Source organism: Bos mutus, chromosome 3, assembly GCF_027580195.1.
Source record: "Bos mutus isolate GX-2022 chromosome 3, NWIPB_WYAK_1.1, whole genome shotgun sequence".
Lineage (NCBI taxonomy): Eukaryota > Metazoa > Chordata > Mammalia > Artiodactyla > Bovidae > Bos > Bos mutus.
Window position 1 is genome coordinate 85,191,812 of NC_091619.1, and position 21,415 is coordinate 85,213,226.

Here is a 21,415-nt window from a genome sequence, read left to right on the forward strand (position 1 = left end):
GGGAGCCTGATAGGCTACAGTCCAAGGGGTCACAAAGAGTCGGACATGACTGAGCGACTAACACACACAAAGTCCTTCAAAGCTCCCTTTCCCTCTATCTACCATGAGATCTATAATGTTCCTGAAAGTACCTCCTCCATCAGACTGGATCCCAGAGGAAGGCAAAATGATCAGAGTTCCTGACAACCCTTGACAGATGTGGAACAGAAAGAAGAAATATGACTTTTTTGTCACTAAGATCTGGAGTTGTTTTTTACTGGAGCATTACTAGGCTATCTTGACTGATACAATCATAGCCAGTGTAGCTGCAGAATAGTGAGGGGATAGGTACAAGTTATTTCAGGCTGGTGAGGTAGGACAGCTCAGATCATGTAGGATCTTATAGGCAAAGTAAAGAATCTGGATTTTATCCCAAGTCCAATAGCATGTGCTTAGGGAGGGTTCAGTGGGGGAATTTGACATGTTCCAAATTTTATGTATTAAAACAAGTTACTCTTGCTATTTGACTAGTAAAATACCCCCTTAATCCCAGTATGTGTGTATTAGTGTTAGCCACTCAGTCATGTCCAACTCTTTGCGACCCCATGGACTATAGCCTGCCAGGCTCCTCTGTCTATGGGATTCTCTGGGCAAGAATACTGGAGTGGGTTGCCATTCCCTTCTCCAGAGGATCTTCCCAACCCAGGGATCAAACCCGAGTCTTCTGCGTTGCAAGCAGAGTCTTTACTGACTAAGACACCAAATACCAGTATAGAAAAGACTGTTTTTAAGAAAACCATCAATAAGCATTTACTGAGCACCTTTTCTCCTTCCATGTGCCAGACCCTGCATTAAGCATTGGAAACACAAAAAAGTGAGTTAGACACAGTTCCTGTATTTGGAGTCAGGGTTGTAAGCAGAATACGTGAGGTACATTCGCAGCTTCAGGTGTGTACTGAGTGAGGTGAGCCAAAGAAGATAATAACTATTTGAGGGTGGAAGCAAGTTTCAGAGGGAGCAATTATTTAAGCAGGGTCTTGAAGGATGAGTAGGAGTTGGCCAGATAGCATTTTGATTAAGGATATTTTATAATAAATGAAATTTAATACATGGAAAAATAATAATAAATAAATGGAATAAATATAATAAAGGGAAAACCAGGAAAATGCTTAGGGTAGCTGAGACTATGGAATGGGAGGAATGTGTAGTGTAGGGTGTGGTAGACTGTATTACTATTTGCAAATACTTGCTGCCCCTCCCCACAGACAACAGGCTTGGCCACGTGAACTGCTTGCAGCAGAAGCTTTAAAGCACCATGTTCTTCTCCCTCTGCTATGACAATCAGCAGTGTTTCCGAAAAGGTCCCAGAGCAAAGATGATGCATGTGAAGCAGAGACATGGCCAGCCCGTTATGGGCATGCAGCAGGAGTGAGGAATAATTCTGTGGTTGTCATTGGGTCAGATTTTTGCATCGCTACTATAGCATAGCCTGGCCTATACAAACGCGTGCATTTCCAGCTCTTAACTTCCAAGCACATAGTAGGATTGCACTTTCCTGAACCTTTTAAGTAAGACTAAGTCACATGACTAGTTTTTAACCAACACTATATGAACACAAGTAACATATGTCATTTCTTGGAGGCAACTTTTAAAGCCAATACAAATTCAACTTGCTTTCTTTCTCCTGTTAAGGTGACTGGGTGATTGTAGAAGCACACGTTTCAAGATGAAACCTTCAGACTCTCTTTGAGTGAGTATATTGAGAAAAGCCCCTCTGACCTTGAACAAGTAGTATGAGCAAGAAATAAAAGTGTTTTGTTAAGCCACTGAGATATTAGGGTTATTATGGTGGCAAATCTAGCCTATCCTGACAGACATAAAGACTGGCACCTAGACGTAGGGTAATGTAATAACAACAATAATTGAACTGTTTAGAGGGCAGTAATTAAGAACTCTGTTATCAGAAGGTAAAAGGATGGGGATCTATTTGATGAACTGTGATAATCTAGAAGGCATATCATGAACCTAATGAACTAAAGGAAGAGGTTGTAAAACAAAATGTTAGTAGCATGTGTTGGTGGCTGTTGGATGCACTTAGAAACATTACAAAAACGAGGTGAGCGCAGAGAAGATTTGGCCAGTTTGTAGGCAGGAATGAGTGCAGATAAACTATAAATTCAGAGATATGAAGGGTTAGAGGAAGGTATTGTTTCTCCATCTCAACTAGTAAAATATAAAATGAAGGAAGGTTTTCAGCAAGAAAAGGCCAATGAAAAACAGCCTCGAAGTATGGCTAAAGTTAAAGGTATGGCCTCAAACCTATTGTTAAAACTTCTGGATAGATTAAGATGTTACTCAGCATATCTTTCAATTAGAGAAAGGGGCTCTGGAAAAAGAAGGAAAAGTAAGACTCTCCCACCTAAGCCCAACAAGCCCAAAGCACTCAAAACCAAGTCAGCAGAGAGGGAGACAGAAAGACAGAGAAACAGAGAGAGAATATGAGAATGAGATGAATGAGATAGATATTAGCAGCCACAACAGCAAGAAAGCAAAGAAACATGGGAACCATGGATGCTTGTCTAGAAAAGAACTGGCTGCAGCTACTGGCACATAGAAAGCCTGGAATCAAATAGATAAGAAATGTACATTATGGGGAGAGCTACACTGCCAGAAGAATATCAGCCTGGATTAAAGGAGATTGTATTCCCCCACGTCTATCCCTATTTTTAAAAGCTGATTTTAAAACCTATTCCCTATGCCTGCTTTATATGTAGAGAAGGAAGAGTCTCTCAGAGTACAAGGCCAGGGGTCACAGAAAGCAATGGCCAGGGCGGCTACACTTAGGGAGCAGAATCCAGGTCTGATCAGGGTGTTGGTTGAGGTGTGGGATGGGCAACATGTCTGCCCTGTGGATTAAAGTCCACAGTGGTGTCCCCTTCCTTCACTTTGGTTTATCCATTGCAGTTATCCTGTCTGTCCCACTGTTACACCCTGAGGGTGTGCTGGGCAGACATCTTGCCTTTGGATGAATAGGCACACCTGGAGCCAATATAGAGTCTACTATGTATCACCCACTACCTGGAAAGTGAGCTCGATATACTGTGACTAGATGGGTCTTCAGGGTCAACGCCCTTGAGAGTGTGAGGGAATTCTGCCTGAGGGAGGACAGTAAGCCAAACATTTGGTGAACAGAAAGGGAGACTGTTCGAATCATTAGTGTTGTTCCCCAAATATTCCTGGCTCTCTTCCTTCAAGACACTTGGCAGGATTACAGAGCTTTAAAGTCAGGCAAGGCCACGTGACTGGCTCTGGCCAAGGATGCGTGAGCAGGAGTGCAGTGTGTCATTTCCAGGTGGATGCTCTGAGAGCCAGTGAATGATCTGCTGCCTCCCCTCCACCCAGCCGAGACAGCAACAAGACGTATGCATCAAGATGAAGCCTTCTTCAGCCCAAGCCCATGGTGAATGAAACTCCCCTGCAGACTCACAGTGGGGACATGGCATGAGAAGAAACAAACTTGCTGGGGTAAGCCACTGAGATGGTAGGGTTGTTTGTTGAGGCAACAGAGCCCAGGCTTTCCTGATCCTAGGAGTGAGGGATGGGGCTAGAGAGCAGGAGCCAGGCTGTGAAAGGTCCCCCTCCCACACAAAGGCATCTGAACCCTCTCCTGGTTGTGAGGGGAAGCCAGTGAAGGCTTCCAAGCAAGGGCGTTAACATGAAAAGATCTGTTATTTTTTGGATGAAATATGCTATTTCTCAACATAAGAAGAAAATCAGCCTACTAAACCACATAAGGCAGAGAGGAACACACAGAACCCTTAGGCAAAAGATATATATTTATATAATGTCCTAAGTTTTGAAATTTCTAAATACAGGAGCTCTGAAAGGAGGCTTTGAAAGGAGCTACAGAGAACTGGGCAAGACAGTTTCTTCCATCGCACTATCTAAACACTGTTTCCTCTGCAGACAATCAATACTTTACAAGAAAGTCTCCCATAGCAGAGAAGATATAAAAAGGGAATGTAACAAACACCTGAAGTCAATTTCCAGCTGCCTGTGTGACCTGAGCAGGATACTTAAAGTCTCTGGGCCTACTTCCTCATATATTAAATCTGGATAATAATATATGTAGCTCAAGATAGTTGTGGGGAGAAACAGCATATATAAATTGCTCTGGTGAAGGCCTGGCTGATAGTAGGTGTTTATTATATGATATCCATTTTTATTACTGTTATCATTAAAATTATATATATATATATAAAAAAACAGCATCTCCCTGATTACAAAAGAAAATGATTCAGGGCAACAATATAGAGGAAAATGTTCCTTCCTGGAGAAAAGTAACTGCATCTTGTCATCACTGTATTCCCCACCCCCACCGCACTGCCTGGCTCACAGGAGCCACTGTTTTCCCTGCTGCATGAGGGAATGAGGGGCAAGTAAAGGAAGTAAAGGAAAGCTGTCAAGATGTCCCTAACACCAGCTGCTGCTGGGCTGCTGAATCTCAACTCTCAAAGCCACAAATACCTTAAAGCTCCGGGCTATGCAAGCTCAGAAGCTGAAAAGCCAGAATTAGGACCTAGGGACATAAACTGCTGCAGGTCCAACGTCAAACCACGGTCCTGGAGAAAACCCTGGAAGGAGCTGAGTTCTGACCCTTTCCTCCCTCACCCTCCTCACAGGTTAAATCCACCTGTTCCTGCCAAGTCACACATCCTCGCTTTCTTTGGACGCTCCGGGAAGCTCCGATCAAGGGCAGGGAAGGGGGCTGTTGGTGACCACCTCCTAGCCCTGGAGGCGATGACTCTACACTAACCCAGGCCTTTGAGGTGGGTCTCACCAGCCCCACTTGCAGATGAAGAAACTCAGGGAAGTTCTCTGATTCGCTCCCTTCACACCGCGGCAGTGTTGGCCAGGAGAGAACCCACGATTCCAGACTTCGGTATTCTTTCCACCGTACACTTTCGTCCCTAAGGGGCGCGGGGTTGGGGGAGGAGAAAATAACAACCACTAAAAAGGAACCACTTACATGGGTCTAGCGCTTCCTAGAGGCTACGCAGGATATGGGCCCACCACCCGGCCGGGAGCGGAGAAATTTTAAATCTTTATTCTACTCACTTGCTGCGTGACTTTTGGCAAGTGTCTGCTGCTCTCGGACTTGTTTTCCCGGAAGCAAATCGGGGCGGGAGGAGTGGCGTGTGCGTGTGTGTGTTTGTGTGTACATGTGATGTGCGGTGTGTCTATGCATGTTGTGCGGGGGCGGGGAGTAGACTATCACCAGGGTTCCCCGAGTTTCGGATTCCCTAAACGCTCGTTCACAACTAGACGCGAGTTGCCCCCTAAATCCACCTCCTGTAAGAAACCTTTCCGAGGCAAAGATGCGAACGCCCGCACCCTTTCTCCCACGGTCGGGAGGGTGAGGTGGGGGTGCCGAGGGGACTTAGCCGAACACCCAGTTTCAAGCAATGCAAATCACTGGGCTTCCAGACATAGCCAGACAGTCGCTATTGAACTTGACCAGGAGACAAACTTCAGGGCATTCTCAACGTGGGGGGCCGACTCGCACGAACTGCCCCCAAAACCACTTTCACTCGCCCCCACAGGGGACTTAACAGAGCCACCTTAAGGGCGGTGCTCCCGCCCCCCGGAAGTGCGGGGGGGGGGGGCAGGGGCCCGGGCGTTCAACCGGCCCGGCCCGCCCCGCGCGGCGGCGAAGTGCCGGCGGGTGACATCGAGCCCCCAAGTGGGGAAATACCACCCGCCCCGCGCCCTCAGCCCCAGACACCTGGCTCGGTTCCCCCGGCCCCCTGGGTCCTAGCATCCCTGGCATTCCGGTCCGAGCCCTAAACTTCAGCCCACTTCCCTCAGAGGCTGGGAGCGCCCGAGTCCGCCCGGCTCGCGGCAGCCACCGTCACTAGACAGTCAAACCCCAAGACGTCAGCCCACAATGCACCGGGCGGGCCGGGAAAGACGCGCCGGGGAGGGAGGGGGAAGAGAGGGGCGCGAGTCGCGCGGAGGGGGGTCGGGGGGGGGAAGGAGGAGAAAGAAGGGCCCAACTGTAGGAGGGCAGCGGAGCATTACCTCATCCCGTGAGCCTCCGCGGGCCCAGAGAAGAATCTTCTAGGGTGGGGTATCCATGGCGACGGGTGGGCCCGCCCCCCTGAGAGCTACGCGAGCCAATGGGAAGGCCTTGGGGTGACATCATGGGCTATTTTTAGGGGTTGACTGGTAGCAGATAAGTGTTGCGCTCCGGCTGGATAAGGGTTCAGAGTTGCACAGAGTGTGGCTGAAGCTACGAGGCGGGAGTGGAGGTGCGCGGACGCAGGCAGGCAGACAGGCACAGTCAGTCGGGAAGGACTGCAAATCCTATTCTCCAATTTCTCTCCAACTGCCCGGAGCTAGCGTTTGTGGCTCCCGGCCTGGTGTTTTGGGGAGCGCCGGGAGAGCCCCTTCTCCAGCCGCCCCCAGGCGGAGAGCCCCGCTGCGCGGGCGCTGCTGACAGCGCGGAGAGCGGCTACTGTCCGCCCGGGGAAGTCCGGAGAGCGGCTGCAGCGGCAAGAACTTTTCCCGGCCAGGAAGACAGGAGACAAGTGGCCGCCGGGTCCCGGAACGAACTTTTGCAAACCTTGCCTCCGCCCGAAGCTGCCGCGGCGGCGGCGAAGAAAAAGAGGCGGCGGAGAGAGGAGGACGTGCGCTCCGCTTCGCTGGCACCGGTTGCTGAACTTGGGCGAGCGCGAGCCGCGACTGCCGGGCGCCCCCTCCCCCTCGCAGCGGAGGAGGGGACAGTGTTCCGAGTCGGGGCGGCGGACACCCGCCTCCGGCCGGCCACCGCGAAGTCCGCTCTCCCTCCTATCACCGGGAAGCGAGTTCGTCTGCGGGCTCTGAGGAACCGCTGCGCTCGAGAGAGCTCCGTGAGTGACCGCGACTTTTCAAAGCCGGGCGGCGCGCGCCAGCGGACAAGTAAGAGCGCGGGCGGCGCCTTAACCCTGCGATCCCCCGGACTGAGCTGGTGAGGAGGACGCCGGGGGCGGGGGCTGCCAGCCGGCGGGGGCGCGCGCTCTTCCAGAAACTTTCCTTGCTTACCGCCCGGGGAGGCGCGGGTGTCCCCCGCTTGCCAGCGCGCTGTTGCGGCCCCGAAACTTCTGCGCGCAGCTTAAACTAAGCCCACGCGAAGTGACGGACTGTTCTATGACTGCAAAGATGGAAACGACCTTCTACGACGATGCCCTCAACGCCTCGTTCCTCCAGTCTGAGAGCGGCGCCTACGGCTACAGTAACCCCAAGATTCTGAAGCAGAGCATGACCCTGAATCTGGCCGACCCGGTGGGCAGCCTGAAGCCGCACCTCCGGGCCAAGAACTCCGACCTCCTCACCTCTCCCGACGTGGGGCTGCTCAAGCTGGCGTCGCCCGAGCTGGAGCGCCTAATCATACAGTCCAGCAACGGGCATATCACCACCACGCCGACCCCTACCCAGTTCCTGTGCCCCAAGAACGTGACGGACGAGCAGGAGGGATTCGCCGAGGGCTTCGTGCGCGCCCTGGCCGAACTGCACAGCCAGAACACGCTGCCCAGCGTCACGTCGGCGGCGCAGCCGGTCAGCGGGGCGGGCCTGGTGGCCCCGGCGGTGGCCTCGGTGGCGGGCGGCAGCGGCAGCGGTGGCTTCAGCGCCAGCCTGCACAGCGAGCCGCCGGTCTACGCCAACCTCAGCAACTTCAACCCCGGCTCGCTGAGCAGCGGCGGCGGGGCGCCCTCCTACGGCGCGGCTGGCCTGGCCTTTCCCGCGCAGCCCCAGCAGCAGCAGCAGCAACCGCCGCAGCCGCCGCACCACCTGCCCCAGCAGATCCCTGTGCAGCACCCGCGGCTGCAGGCCCTGAAGGAGGAGCCGCAGACGGTGCCCGAGATGCCCGGGGAAACGCCGCCCCTGTCCCCCATCGACATGGAGTCCCAGGAGCGGATCAAGGCAGAGAGGAAGCGCATGAGGAACCGCATCGCTGCCTCCAAGTGCCGGAAAAGGAAGCTGGAGAGGATCGCGCGGCTGGAGGAAAAAGTGAAAACCTTGAAAGCGCAGAACTCGGAGCTGGCGTCCACGGCCAATATGCTCAGGGAACAGGTGGCCCAGCTTAAACAGAAAGTCATGAACCACGTTAACAGCGGGTGCCAACTCATGCTAACGCAGCAGTTGCAAACGTTTTGAAGCGAGACTGTCGGGGGCTGAGGGGCAACGGAGAAAAAATATAAATAACACAGACAGATTTGAGAACTTGACAAGTTGCGAGAGGGAAACAGAGAGAAAAAAAAGTGTCCGAGGACTAAAGCCCAGGGTATCCAAGTTGGACTGGGTTGCGTCCTGACGGCGCCCCCAGTGTGCACGAGTAGGAAGGACTTGGCGCGCCCTCCCTTGGCGAGGAGCCAGGGAACGGCCGCTCGCGGGCTGCCCCGCTTTGCGGACGGGCTGTCCCCGCGCAAACAGAACGTTAGACTTTTCTTTAACATTGACCAAGAACTGCATGGACCTAACATTCGATCTCATTCAGTATTAAAGGGGTGGGGTGGGGGAGGGGGTTGCAAACTGCAATAGAGACTGTAGATCGCTTCTGTAGTACTCCTTAAGAACACAAAGGGGGTGGGGGAGGGGAGGCGGGAGGGAGGTTTGTGAGAGCGAGGCCCAGCCTGCAGATGAGCTCTTTCTGGCCTGCCTTCCATAACTGTGTATGTACATATATATATTTTTTAATTTGATGAAAGCTGATTACTGTCAATAAACAGCTTCATGCCTTTGTAAGTTATTTCATGTTTGTTTGTTTGGGTGTCCTGCCCAGCCTTGTTTGTAAATAAGAGATTTGGAGCACTCTGAGTTTACCATTTGTAATAAAGTATATAATTTTTTTATGTTTTGTTTCTGAAAATTCCAGAAAGGATATTTAAGAAAATACAATAAAATATTGAAAAAGTTACCCCTCCCCCAACCTCTTTTCTGCATTATCTATAGATTACTTGTGTAGGTGGAGTTGAAAGAGTTAAGTGTCAATTAAAATAACTGTGGGTGCTTCTTACTAGCAGGCCCTGAAAACTGTTGTCTGCTGGACAACAGTTCTTGAGAAAGAACTGCAGCTGATGCTGTCATCAAGTCATACTTTTCCCTCCCCAACAATCTACATAGAGTTGCTTACAAAGGATAGTGTAGCATTTCAGGAAGATGAGAGAAGGGAGGTTGTGGTGGAGAGGGACAGCCCACTGGGAAATCTAACATTTTAGTTTGGATTATATCAAGTGGCATGTGCTGTGACCATTTATAATGTTAGTAGAAATTTAAACAATAGATGCTTATTCTCAAAGCAGGAACGGTGGCAGATTTTTTACAAAAGCTGTATCCTTCCAATTTGGAATCTTTAACAATTCCTAGATAAAAGAGATGGTCTTTGCTTATGAATATTTATAACAGCATTCTTGTCACAATAAACGTATTCAAATACCAATAACAGATCTTGATTTCCTTTCCCTTTTCTACTTTTTTTCTTCCCAAGCTCTCTTCTGAAGCTTTTCTTTTCAGTTGCTGGGGTTAACATTACTGCCATCTGAAGTTATTTGGTAATTAAGAAGCAAAGAATTTAGGAAAAGTCAACACAGAAGTTGCAGTCTGGATGAAATGTTCTCCCTGCTTCATTCATTCTCTTTCTCTCTCTCTCCCCGCTCTACTTCTCTTTCCACTCACCCCTCCCTGAAATAAACACCTGTGCCTAGACAAATTACCAGTATAGCAGTTTACTGTTTCAAATTCTTCTATAGTCTCTTCATTCCTCTCTAAAATAACCTTGCTTAAATTATTATAGACTCTCAAAAGATGGTAATCTAGATACTATAAAAAGATCCACAAGAGAAAAAACATGAACATAAATGCAGTGATTGCTTATGTATTAATAAACCTTCACTCTGGGGAAATGGCAAACTTAAATTCTGTCTGCAGATAAAACTTAGGAGATCAATAAGGCAGAACTCAACAAGGGAACAATTTTTGCTTGGTTGCTTTTAATCCCAAGAGCCAGTGTGATTATCAAGCAGCACAAGCAATTTGATATCCAGGAATATTTCACAAACCACTAATTGAGGCAGGCCGTTTGCTCATTAGCAGTGCTCTAGTACCCAACAGGTCTGAGAATGCTAATATCCTGCCTGTGGCTGTAAATCCAAAGACACAAAGAGTTTTTCTTGGGAGGTTATCTAGGAGTGGAAGGGATTGGACTGAGTTGTTACCTATCAGATACTCCATTGTAATAATACTTCTTTAACAAAGGATTACTGGGAGCAGAGACGAGTTTGCCAAACAGTGAATTTGCCGATGTCAGCAACCCGGAAGGTGAGTTTATTTTGACCATATGTAGGAATAGTGAGCAGAGGGACAATAAAGCACTCTGGGGTGGGGCTCTGTGGAAGCTAAACAAGAGCCAACTAGAAAAAATAAGCAGGCTGGGGAATTAATTACCTGCAAAGGTAGACAGCCCAGACAACAGAGCAGCACAGAAAAGCCACACCACTCCCCAGTTTGCTTTAGACTCTGATGTTTAAAAGAAAAAAAAAGCCTGAAACTTATACCTATCACTCCCTTTGTTTCAATTATGGCTTTGAATGTATATCCCTGAAACTCTAACAAAAGAGACAGAAAAAAATAATTGTGGTAGAGGAAATTCACCAGTGATCTCCTATAAACTTTGGAGACAGAAAATCAGATATTTGCAGACACTCAAAAGTCAATGTTAAAAAAAGTCAATGTTATTTTGACAATCAGTGAGTTATTGTTTGGGTAACACTAACAGTTGGAGAAGATGAAACCAGTGGTACATGAAACCATGAATCCTCTTTTACTTTGTTTTACATATGTATATTTCAGAAATTCTTAACTCTTTGTGTCCACTGGGGCAGAGGGCTCGTGAACTCAGTGAAAATGCCTACAAAATTGTGTTTGCATATGGGTGTGTACGTGTGTGCACACACACACACATACTCCCCTAGGGAGAGAGATCATTAGCTCTGTTTAGTTCTCAAAAAGTTCCATGACTCAAAAAAGGTTAATTTCTAAGCTGAATGTTTATACATTCACTATGAAAAACATATCTGTGTGTGAATTTGAATTTCATGCATTTTCACCTCTTCATGCTTCTTGTACACATTTCTCTGCCTGGAATACTTTTCCTTCTGGCTCAACTGCTGAATCCTACCCATTTGTCAAGGCTTAGCAAAAGTGGCACCTTCTCTGTGATGCCTTTCGTGCTAACTCCCTCTTCAGGTGGAATGAATATTCTCCATTGAGCATCCCTAACATTTTATCAAAACTTCTGATAGCACTTATCAAAGGATTATCATTGTGAACCTGTGTCGTGGTCAGAACCTACTCTATTCATCTGTGGACCCCAGACTCCTAGTACAGTTCCTCGTTGCATAGATGTTCATAAAATAAATGTGTGTTAACAGGATAGACAATTGAACGTAAATGCTTCAAAATAATTCTAGGTTAATTTCTTCTAGTGCAATATACTTCATCCATTTCCAAGTGTACTACTCCAAATGGATTGAAGACCCTCAGAAAAGTCAAGTCTGGACAATCACCAGGTACTAAGCCTAGTTCTCAATGAGTGCTCTTTGTTGTTGTTATTGTTGTTAAGTCGCTTCAGTCGTGTCTGACTCTGTGTGACCCCATAGACGGCCGCCCACCAGGCTCCCCCGTCCCTGGGATTCTCCAGGCAAGAACACTGGAGTGGGTTGCCATTTCCTTCTCCAATGCATGAAAGTGAAAAGTGAAAGTGAAGTCGCTCAGTCGTGTCTGATCCTTCGCGACCCCATGGACTGCAGCCTACCAGGCTCCTCCATCCATGGGATTTTCCAGGCAAGAGTACTGGAGTGGGGCGCTCTTAAGAGAATTAAACTGGTTAGCACCTTCATTCTTCCTGGCTTCCCTGGTAGTTCAGTGGTAAAGAATCTACCTGCCAGTGCAGGAGATGCAAATTTGTTCCCTGGGTTGGAAAGATCCTCTGGAAAAGGAAATAACAACCCACTCCAGTAATCTTGCCTGGGAAATTTGGACAGAGAAGCCTAGCAGGCTACAGTCCATGGGGTCGCAAAGAGTTAGACACAACTAAGCAACTAAACTACATTCATTCTTCCCCAGCCACACAGAATGTCCCTTCCATCCTCTGCTAATGCAAGTGGGCATTTCTTATATCAAATGGGCCTATTTGAAGCATTAGGCTTGGAGGTGGAGATGGGGAAGGATAAAATGTGATCATTAGGAAGGCACAAAAAATAGTTCTAGATGTAGCTTTATTAAAACCAACTATTTCATTGGTAATGACTGAAAGAAATTTCTGTTTGCAAATTTAATGTATTTCAGGGGTCCTGAAGTTAGTACTCAAGGTTTACTTGATGGAGACATGCTAATGTATCTAATCCCCATGTAATTTTATTATTAGAGAAGATGCACATCGATTGAACCAAGGAAAAAAATGTCTTTCAGTCTTGCTCACCCCTTGCTCCCACCACCTACTTCTGTATGTATCAAGTAGAATATTATAGAAGAAGGGAAGAGGGCTAGAAGCTGGGATAGCTACAGAAGATGAAACAATCCCTTCCTAACTCTGGAATTTGGCTCTAGTTTTTTGGTTTTGGACTTTTGACATCACAAAAAGGGCATTGCCCTGGGCCTACAACACAAACCCTGTTCTCTAGGAACTCCCAGTCTGGTGGGGAGGAGTACAGAGATGAAGCGGAAAGAGGTGCCAAATGCAGGAGGAGGTGTCTTTATCAGGAAAGACTTCACATGTGAAGTTACATCTTGGTGGAACTCAGCAGGCAGAAAACGATGGATGAGGAACCTGTATGCAAAGGCACAAGGCATCAGAAAACATGTGACGGGGGACTTGTAAGCTGCTTAGAGAGGCTGGAAATAAAGATGTGAAAAGAAAAATGAAGGAGAAGCAGAAAAGTTTAAGGTTTCATTTGTCAAGTACTATCTGTTCCATGCCAAGGTTTGGTTGTTATCCTAGTCTTTATGGAAAAATACTCAAATTGAGACTGATTAAAGAAAGCTGAGCGCCAAAGGATTAATACTTTTGAAATGGGGTTAGAGAAGACTCTTGAGAGTCCCTTGGACCACAAGGAGATCCAACCAGTCCATCCTAAAGGAAATCAGTCCTGAATATTCATTGGAAGGACGGATGTTGAAGCTGAAATTCCAATACTTTGGCCACCTGATGTGAAGAACTGACTCATTTGAAAAGACCCTGATGCTGGGAAAGATTGAAGGCAGGAGGAGAAGGGGATGACAGAGGATGAGATGGTTGGATGGCATCACCGACTCAATGGACATGAGTTTGGGTAAACTCTGAGAGTTGGTGATGGACAGGGAGGCTGGCGTGCTGCAGTCCATGGGGTCGCAGAAAGTCAGACGTGATGGGCAACTGAACTGAACCGAGATGATTTAAGAGTTCAACATGTCAAGAGTAGAAAAGAGAGGGTAAGGAATTCGAGAGGAAGGGTCAGCATGAGGGGAAGCCTGGGGAAAACTCTAGGGTGCCCCAAGCGTGACGGGAAGGCCTATCTCCTTGGATTCGGGTGAGCAGAGGAGAGGAGTGAGCACTGAGATTGGTGCTGACCAGTTTATACTTTTGTCCTCTCCAATGCGCTTTCTCCCCTTCAGTTTCACTTTATTTTCACCACTACCCTGCATGCATCATTGTTAGTAACTGTGTTTCACAGGAACAGAAGCTGAGGCTCCCAGTGAGTTTTAAGAGTTTCTGATGAGGCTCCTCATCCAGTGACTGACAGGGCCGTGATTAGGTCCCCAGCCATCAAGAACCATATCGTTCTCCTCTGTTGTTCCACAAACCAGATGGCCTGGTGATCCCGGGACACCTTGATTCTACAGTAAGGACCCTCAGGAACTGAATTAGTCATCAGAAGGTTCTTTGATGTGCACAGCATCTGAGCAAAGGTAATCAGATAGTCTCCTGGGATATTTCATCCATGCTAGTAACGTCTAATGAACTCTCCTTGCCCTGATGCAAACCCATCCACTCTGGAGGGACCAGAACCCTGACAATTTCTTGCTATACAAACTTCCTTCATGTACATCCACTAAAAGACATTGCCTGATGGTTGCTTCATCATTCCTTCAAAAAACTGGGTTACCAGATCACTGAGTTACTGCCTTCTTGGGCTATAAATATTCACTAGCTACTTGGACAGAACCTGGGTGTTTCCCAGGCCTCCTTGGGACTTTCTGTACATTAGCTTCTGCTGATAGCAGATCTCTTCCAGGGTGTATTTGATTCATCCTGTATTCATGCTTGTAGGAAGGAATATCCTGACCTTATGGCAAATCTTGAAAAAAGATAAGCAGGCACCTAGACCATTATATAATCAATCACGCTACCAGTTAGGATGCTTACACAGGCCAGTAACAGAAGGCACAATTTAAACAAGGTCCCAGGCGAATATAGCAGCTCAGCAACATCATCATGGGCTTTCATCTTTTCCTTTCACCATCCTCAGGGTGTGAGAGATGCTCCTTGTGTGGACTCAAGACAGCACCAACAGGGACTTCCCAGGTAGTCCAGTGATTAAGAATCTGCCTTCTAGTGCAAGGGATGGGGGCTTGATCCCTGGTTGGGAACTAAGCTCCCACATGCCTTGGGACAAGCTCCGTGTACTACAGCTACTAAGCCTACATTCCACAAGGAAAGATCCTGTGTGCTGAAGCTAAGACCTGATGCAGCCAGATAAATAATGATTTTTTACCAAATAAGTAAAAATCAAGGCTCTGATAGTAAGAAATAACTGAGTTGGAGGATGGCTTTTGGACTGGTAGATAGTCATTATTGCTCTCCACCAGATATTTCCAGTTTTCCTCTTGGGTACAAGGTAGGGTAGTACTTCCCTATCTTCTACCTTTTGGATGTTGAGTAAGAGGCCTTGTGACTTTGTCAGCCAATGAAATACCAGCAGTGGTGACATCCTTGACTTCTTTAAGAGGAAGTGTGAGGTTTGCCACATTTCCTTTTCCCAGCCTTGGCAACTGTGGAAGCACAGAGATGGAACATCTATTAACCTGGTCCTTAAATGACGTTGATGCAGATTAGAGTCCCTCCCCACGCCCAGCATCTACAGTAGACATTTAACAGGCGCAAGGATTAAATCTTTGTTGTATTAAGACACAGAGATTTGAGGACATCTTGTTATTGTAGCATTACCTAGACTTTCCTAACTGCTCCAGTAGGAAACAACAGTGTCTGCCACACGTATAGTTAAATCAAAAAACCTGTAAAATATTCAATATACATAACAGTAAATTTCTACTATGTAGCAGACACTGTACAAGGACTTACAAGGTACATGTTAGGGTTTTATTGTAATACATGAGAAAATGGAGGTTTCTATCTTATTCAGGTTCAAAAAATAAGTAACTTGGGGAAGCTCGAAGTGAATCCAGGTTCTTCTTAATTCCAGAGAGCTTGCTTTGCTCACCTATGACCTTGCCCTTGAGTAGTACTGCCACATGAATTTCTATCTCAGTGGAACCTCACAGCCTCCCTGCCATAGGCATTGCTATCACTGCATACTGCGAATGAGGAAACTGAGATTCAGAGAAGAAAACTAACTTGCAAGACTACAAAACTGGGAACACACCAGAGACTCTGCCCTTTCCATAGTTCCTTGCTACCCTTCTGACCACATGAAGAGTCGAGACGTTACAAGCTAGAAGAGAGGAGTGGAGCTTTAGGACTTAGTGGCGACACAGGGATTTTGGAGTCAGGTACCCAGGGGTTCAGCCTGGAAGCTCAAAGCTGGGAGGTGCAGATCAATTTCTTTAATGTTGCTAAGTCCTTCTTTTGTAAAAATGAGGCCAGCCATGGCTACCTCAGAAGGTTGCCGAAAATGTTCAGATATATGCTGGAAGGTTCAGATGCCCCGTATAGAACAGGCAAGCAATAGTTAGTCATTTTTCCACTGTAGATTTGTTAACTTAAGAAGAAATGATCAGGAATCCCACCTCCCTGCCCAAACCAGTGCAGATGCATACACACACACACACACACACACACATACACACCCCACACCACCATGACTGAAATGAAAACATTTTCCATTAAGATTCAACGAGGTCTCCTAGGACCTGCTTCTTGGTCATATAAGGGCTGGCAGGTCCTCTCTGCGGGCTGGAGAAAAGTTTTGTTTCCCCAGCTGCACTCACAGGGGAATACTCTGCAGGCACGGCGTTGGGAACCTGTTTGGCTTGGCTCAGAGGCCTGTCAGCACATTCAGGAAGTGAAGTCAGAAGAGGCAGGATTTCAAACAGCCAGCTGCACATGAATGCCCGAGCGGTGAAATGCCTTATCCAAGCAGGGTGCCTCTCAGCCTGGGTTGCCCTGAGAGCTGTCAAATGAGCCTCTGAGGATGGCTCTGGACCAGGAAAGGAAGAAGCGATTGGTGGCACGCAGAGAAGGGCCATGACTTCACAGCAAAGCAGCCAGAAGGGCTGTGTGGCATCATCTCAGCCATCTCTTCTCTCTCAGGTTGCTGAGAGAAGAGTTAGTTTCATCCCCAGTCTCCACGTGATAGTGTCCAGCTGCTCCCACTCTGCCCATAGGAATAAGTGAGATGGAGGTAGCAGTTCCTCATGTGCTCCCAGGATGGTGTTTCATTGATCTGACTGGGCCTCATATCCATCCCTGGACCAATCAGATACAGGACATACTGTTATAGTACTAGGTTGGCTGAGATATGTAGGTCAATTGCCCACCTCTAAAACCTAAGTATTGATGGGAGTTCCATTAAACCACATGGCCAGAGAAGAGAATAAGGGAGAAGATCTTCAAAGGACAATCAGAACCTACAAAAAAGTAGGTTCTGGAGGTCAAACAGATTATTATTATCTGTTGTTATTATTATCAAACCCATACCAGGATGAAGGGGCATCTACTTCACTTCCAAAATCAGGTTGGCACTCACGATCCACAGTTTTACCTCTTTTAATGAATTGATGAGTCCAGATATAAATCAAGAACATGCTTCCTTGGATGGAAAATGCTCAGGAGGGATGTATTCAATGATATAAACACATAAAAATATTCTGTGAAAAAATTATTAATCTTAGTTGCGGTTATGATATTCACTGTAAAAACTTGACATAAGCCAATTAAAAGAGAGAATTGAATATCCTCCAAGCAAGATTTTGAAACATCAAGAAGCCCTCCAGGTATATCTCTGGTCTGTGTTTTTCTCTACTTACCCTACCCACTGAACTGTATCAGTATCAGTTTCTACACCAGGATTTGCACAATTCAATCATTAAGGTAGTAGAAGTAGAAAAAAGTCTGAGATCAATTATCATCATGACCGAACCCTGAAAAAGGAGAATCCAATATAAAATGAAATATACTTTTTCCTCCCTACAACAAATCAAAGATCTTTACTCCCAAGAACCAGAATGTGAGAAGGATCTTTGAAAATCCTTAGAACTGACTATAAACATAAGTGAATGATAAATCCAGTGTTGCAAGTAGGAAATGCCAAGAAAGGTTGATGAGTATCTACTGTGTGGCTTAAAACGTTGCTGGGCGGTAATATAGTAACCAGTTCTTGACATAAATAGTCTTAAAATCTTTCCACCTGAGGATAGCATTATGAGACTTAATGATTGTCACTCTCTCAGAAGGTCACGTGCTCTATTCATTCACCCTGTGCTTATTGAATTCATTCATCTCCTCTGTCCAGGTACCTGCTAAGCACTGCAGGTGAGAATTTATATAAAACCTGGATCCTGCTATCAAAGTCAGGTGGCTTCAATACATAATTGTCACGACAGAGACAAATACAGGGTACTTCAGGAATAAGAACCCAACCTAAGGGAATTCAGCAATGGCTTCACTGAGGAGCCTATTTAGAATTGTATCTTAAAAGAGATGAGTAGGCGTTTGATAGGAAAATGGGGAGATAGTGCCCCAGGGAGATGGGACATTGGGGACTAAGGTAAGTGTCAACTATTCACAGACAAAATGGAGGGAGTTCCTACCCACATATTGTCAGGTAAAAAAAAGAGAGAGACCAAATAAATTATTAAAGATATTATCACAATTACTTTATCCAGCCCAGACCTTTACAGAGTGCTGCAGAAAATGTGTACAGCAGTGCCTGCAGAGACTGGGAAGCCACAACCCAAGCCTTCACTGAGGGATGAGGAGGGGCTGGCCTCAGTCCAGGAAATTAGGGAGGCCTCCTGGAGGAAGCCTGAAGGAATTAGTCAGGCACATGGGGTAAGTGGGGACAGCACTGCTGTCTTAGGCTAGAGCATATGTTAGAAGTAACAAGAAGGGGCTCCCCTGGAAGCTCAGTGGTAAAGAATCCACCTGCCAATACAGGAGACACAGGTTTGATCCCTGATCTGGGAAGATTCCACATGCCTTGGAGCAACTAAGCCTGTGAGCCACAACTACTGAGCCTGGGCTCTGGAGCCTGGGCATCGTGACTACTGAAGCCCATGTGCCCTAGAGCCCGTGCTCAGCAACAGAGAAGCCACCACAAGAAGAAGCCTGCGCGCTGCAACTAGAGCAAAACCCCGGCAGCAACAGAGACTCCCACAGCCAAAAATAAATAAATGTATTTATTTTTTCAATTAAAAAAAAGAAGTAACAAGAAGACCAATTTGTTTAGAATATACTGTTCCCTCAGTGGGAGGGGATGAGTGGAGGAGGTAGTCATGGGGCAGGTTGATCCAGAAGGGGTGCAGTGAGCGTGGCATGTCCAATTATAGCGCCCAAACTCCAAGTCTTAATCTGAAAGGCTAGATGACAGTGAGAAAAGAGGACCCAGGAATTTTTTTTTTTTTTACCATTCAGTTTTATTAATTAACATATACTAATTTACATAGTCTAAATAAAGCCTTTTACAATCCATTCTGTGATCCTTGATCAAAATACAGATTACAAGCATCCAGAAAGATTGTCATTCCTCTGATGTAATGATTTGAGAACTGTGATTTCTGTGGTTTACAAAACAGAGGCTAATCATTTAGTAAACATGGACATAAATTAATTATATGATTTTTCCAGGAAGCATTTCTTATACTTTTTCTTGGGTGTTGGTGAATATGTCTTGATTTCAATCAAGTCAACTAATATTCATGACTTCTCTCTGTTGATATTATAAAGATACGTCAGGAGTTTAGTGAACTGTCATTGTTTTATCCTTAGAAAGCAAGTGATGTAACTATTGAAAATTTAGAACAAACCTCTGCCCAGTCTTTGTCTGAAAGTCACACTCTTCATTCTCAGGGCAGAAGCTCCAATTTCTGGCTATGAGAGACTGACCATAACATTAACTGTTTACGAAGCTCTTGTGATGTGCCCAGGCCCATGCTAAATGCCTTCTGTATTACCTTGTTTCAACCTCACAATCGCCCTATCAGGTAACTATGGCAAGCTTGCTCCCAGGTGAGGAAACTGAGACTGGGTGGTTACAGAAAAGGGCCAAGGCCCTGGGACTGTAAGAGGCAGTCCCAGATTTGGCTCCAAAGCTGAGCCCCTGATCCCTCCATCAAACCACCTCTGAAGAAAACCAAAAGCATTAGAAATATTGTAAAATTCCAACAGCTCAGCAATATCACCCTCCCTGCCTGGTACTTTGACAGAAAGTTGGTTTGCAATGATATTCCTTTTCCTTAATGTGGAAGGTGAAGGGGAAACTCCAGGGACCCTTTTATTTTCTTTCCCATTCGTATCTGGGCTTTATGCCCCTGCTGTTTTGAATTCCATTTCAAATGAAAAAATAACTAAAAACCACACTCAGCCAAGCTATTTGGATTTAAAACAGACCGGCAGAAATCTGGAAGGAGTCAGGATTCTCCCTAATATATCAAATATAGCAGCCAGCGCCAATCTGAGAGGCTCTGCTCCATTCTGTGAAGAGAACAGGCCGCATTTTGAAAATGGATGAGTTGAGTTCACTGTTGTGACTTGTCTGAAGGTCTGGAGGCCAGGTCTGGTTTTGATCTGACAGGCCTGGGTCTCCAAACATGGGTTATTCCTTTGCAAAGACTCTGAGAGTCGGCACGTTTGCCAGGTACAGACCTGGAACAGTGTCCCTTTGAAGGCTTCCCGGGTGGATCCCAAATGGGATTTGGTGCCCATTGTGGAATCACAGTAATGAGCTGAAAAACAATGTTTTTCATTATACCAGCAAATCAGTTAGCCCCTCTGTTTGCTCAGGTGTGTGGCTGTGTGCCCCATGCCCTGATCTCTATATAGTAAGAAAATAAATATTTTTAAAGGGAGAGAGGGTTGAAGATGAAAGAATGTCACAACTGGTGGGGTGGGAAAAGTGAGAGAGAGAGGAGACTCTAGTCTCTTTAAAGTAAGATAATGTATTTGACATCACCACAGACAGTGACTGCAGCCATGAAATTAAAAGATGCTTGCTCCTTGGAAGAAAAGCTATGATGAAGCTAGACAGCATATTAAAAAGCAGAGATATCACTTTGCAACAAAGGTTCATCTAGTCAAAGCTATGGTTTGACTAGACTACTAGGTCCAGTACTAGGTCACGGATGTGACAGTTGGACCCTAAGGAAGACTGAGTGCTGAAGAATTGATACTTTCAAACTGTGGTGCTGCAGAAGATGCTCTAGAGTTCCTTGGACTGCAAGGAGATCAAATCAGTCAATTCTAAAGGAAATCAACCCTGAATATTCATTGTCAGGACTGATACTGAAGCTGAAACTCCAATCCTTTGGCCACCTAATGTGAAGAGCCAGCTTATTAGAAAAGACCCCAATGCTTGGAAAGATTGAGGGCAGGAGGAGAAGGGGGAGACAGAGGATGAGATGGTTGGATGGCATCACCGACTCAAGGGACGTGAGTTTGAGCAAACTTTGGGAGACAGTGAAGGACAGGGAAGCCTGGCATGCTGCCTCCATGGAGTCGCAAAGAGTCAGACACGACTGAGCAACTGAGTAACAACAGTGTATTTGATATCTGCTCTCTTTACTAATTGGTCACTGTCAAGTCCGTGTAGGAAAAAAGAATTCACTGAATTAGTTACTGAATATATCACAACTCAAGGCAATGGCACCCCACTCCAGTACTCTTGCCTGGAAAACCCCATGGACGGAGGAGCCTGGTAGGCTGCAGTCCATGGGGTCGCTAAGAGTCGGACACGACTGAGCGATTTCACTTTCACTTTTCACTTTCATGCATTGGAGAAGGAAATGGCAACCCACTCCAGTATTCTTGCCTGGAGAGTCCCAGGGACGGGGGAGCCTGGTGGGCTGGGGTCTATGGGGTCGCACAGAGTCGGACACGACTGAAGCGACTTAGCTGTAGCAGCCTCTCCGGGAGACGCCGTCAGACTCCCAATAGTGCCAGTAGATGGCGCCAAAGGGCACGCGCAGT

The 21,415-nt window shown here is 46.6% G+C and overlaps 1 protein-coding gene and 1 long non-coding RNA gene across 2 annotated transcripts in view; one reads left to right on the top strand and one right to left on the bottom strand.

Annotated features, from left to right (window-relative positions):
- Positions 1–6,006, bottom strand: part of LOC138987245 (uncharacterized) — a 38,711-nt gene extending 32,705 nt beyond the window's left edge. The window contains exon 1 of the long non-coding RNA XR_011463712.1: positions 5,098–6,006. This is a non-coding gene — a long non-coding RNA (uncharacterized lncRNA). The remainder of the gene's footprint in view (positions 1–5,097) is intronic.
- Positions 6,007–7,167: 1,161 nt separating this feature from the next.
- JUN (Jun proto-oncogene, AP-1 transcription factor subunit) lies at positions 7,168–8,935 on the top strand. The gene has a single exon (XM_070367949.1). It carries the CDS (start codon positions 7,168–7,170, stop codon positions 8,173–8,175), a length of 1,008 nt encoding a protein of 335 aa, XP_070224050.1. The 3' UTR covers positions 8,176–8,935.
- Positions 8,936–21,415: the final 12,480 nt, after the last annotated feature.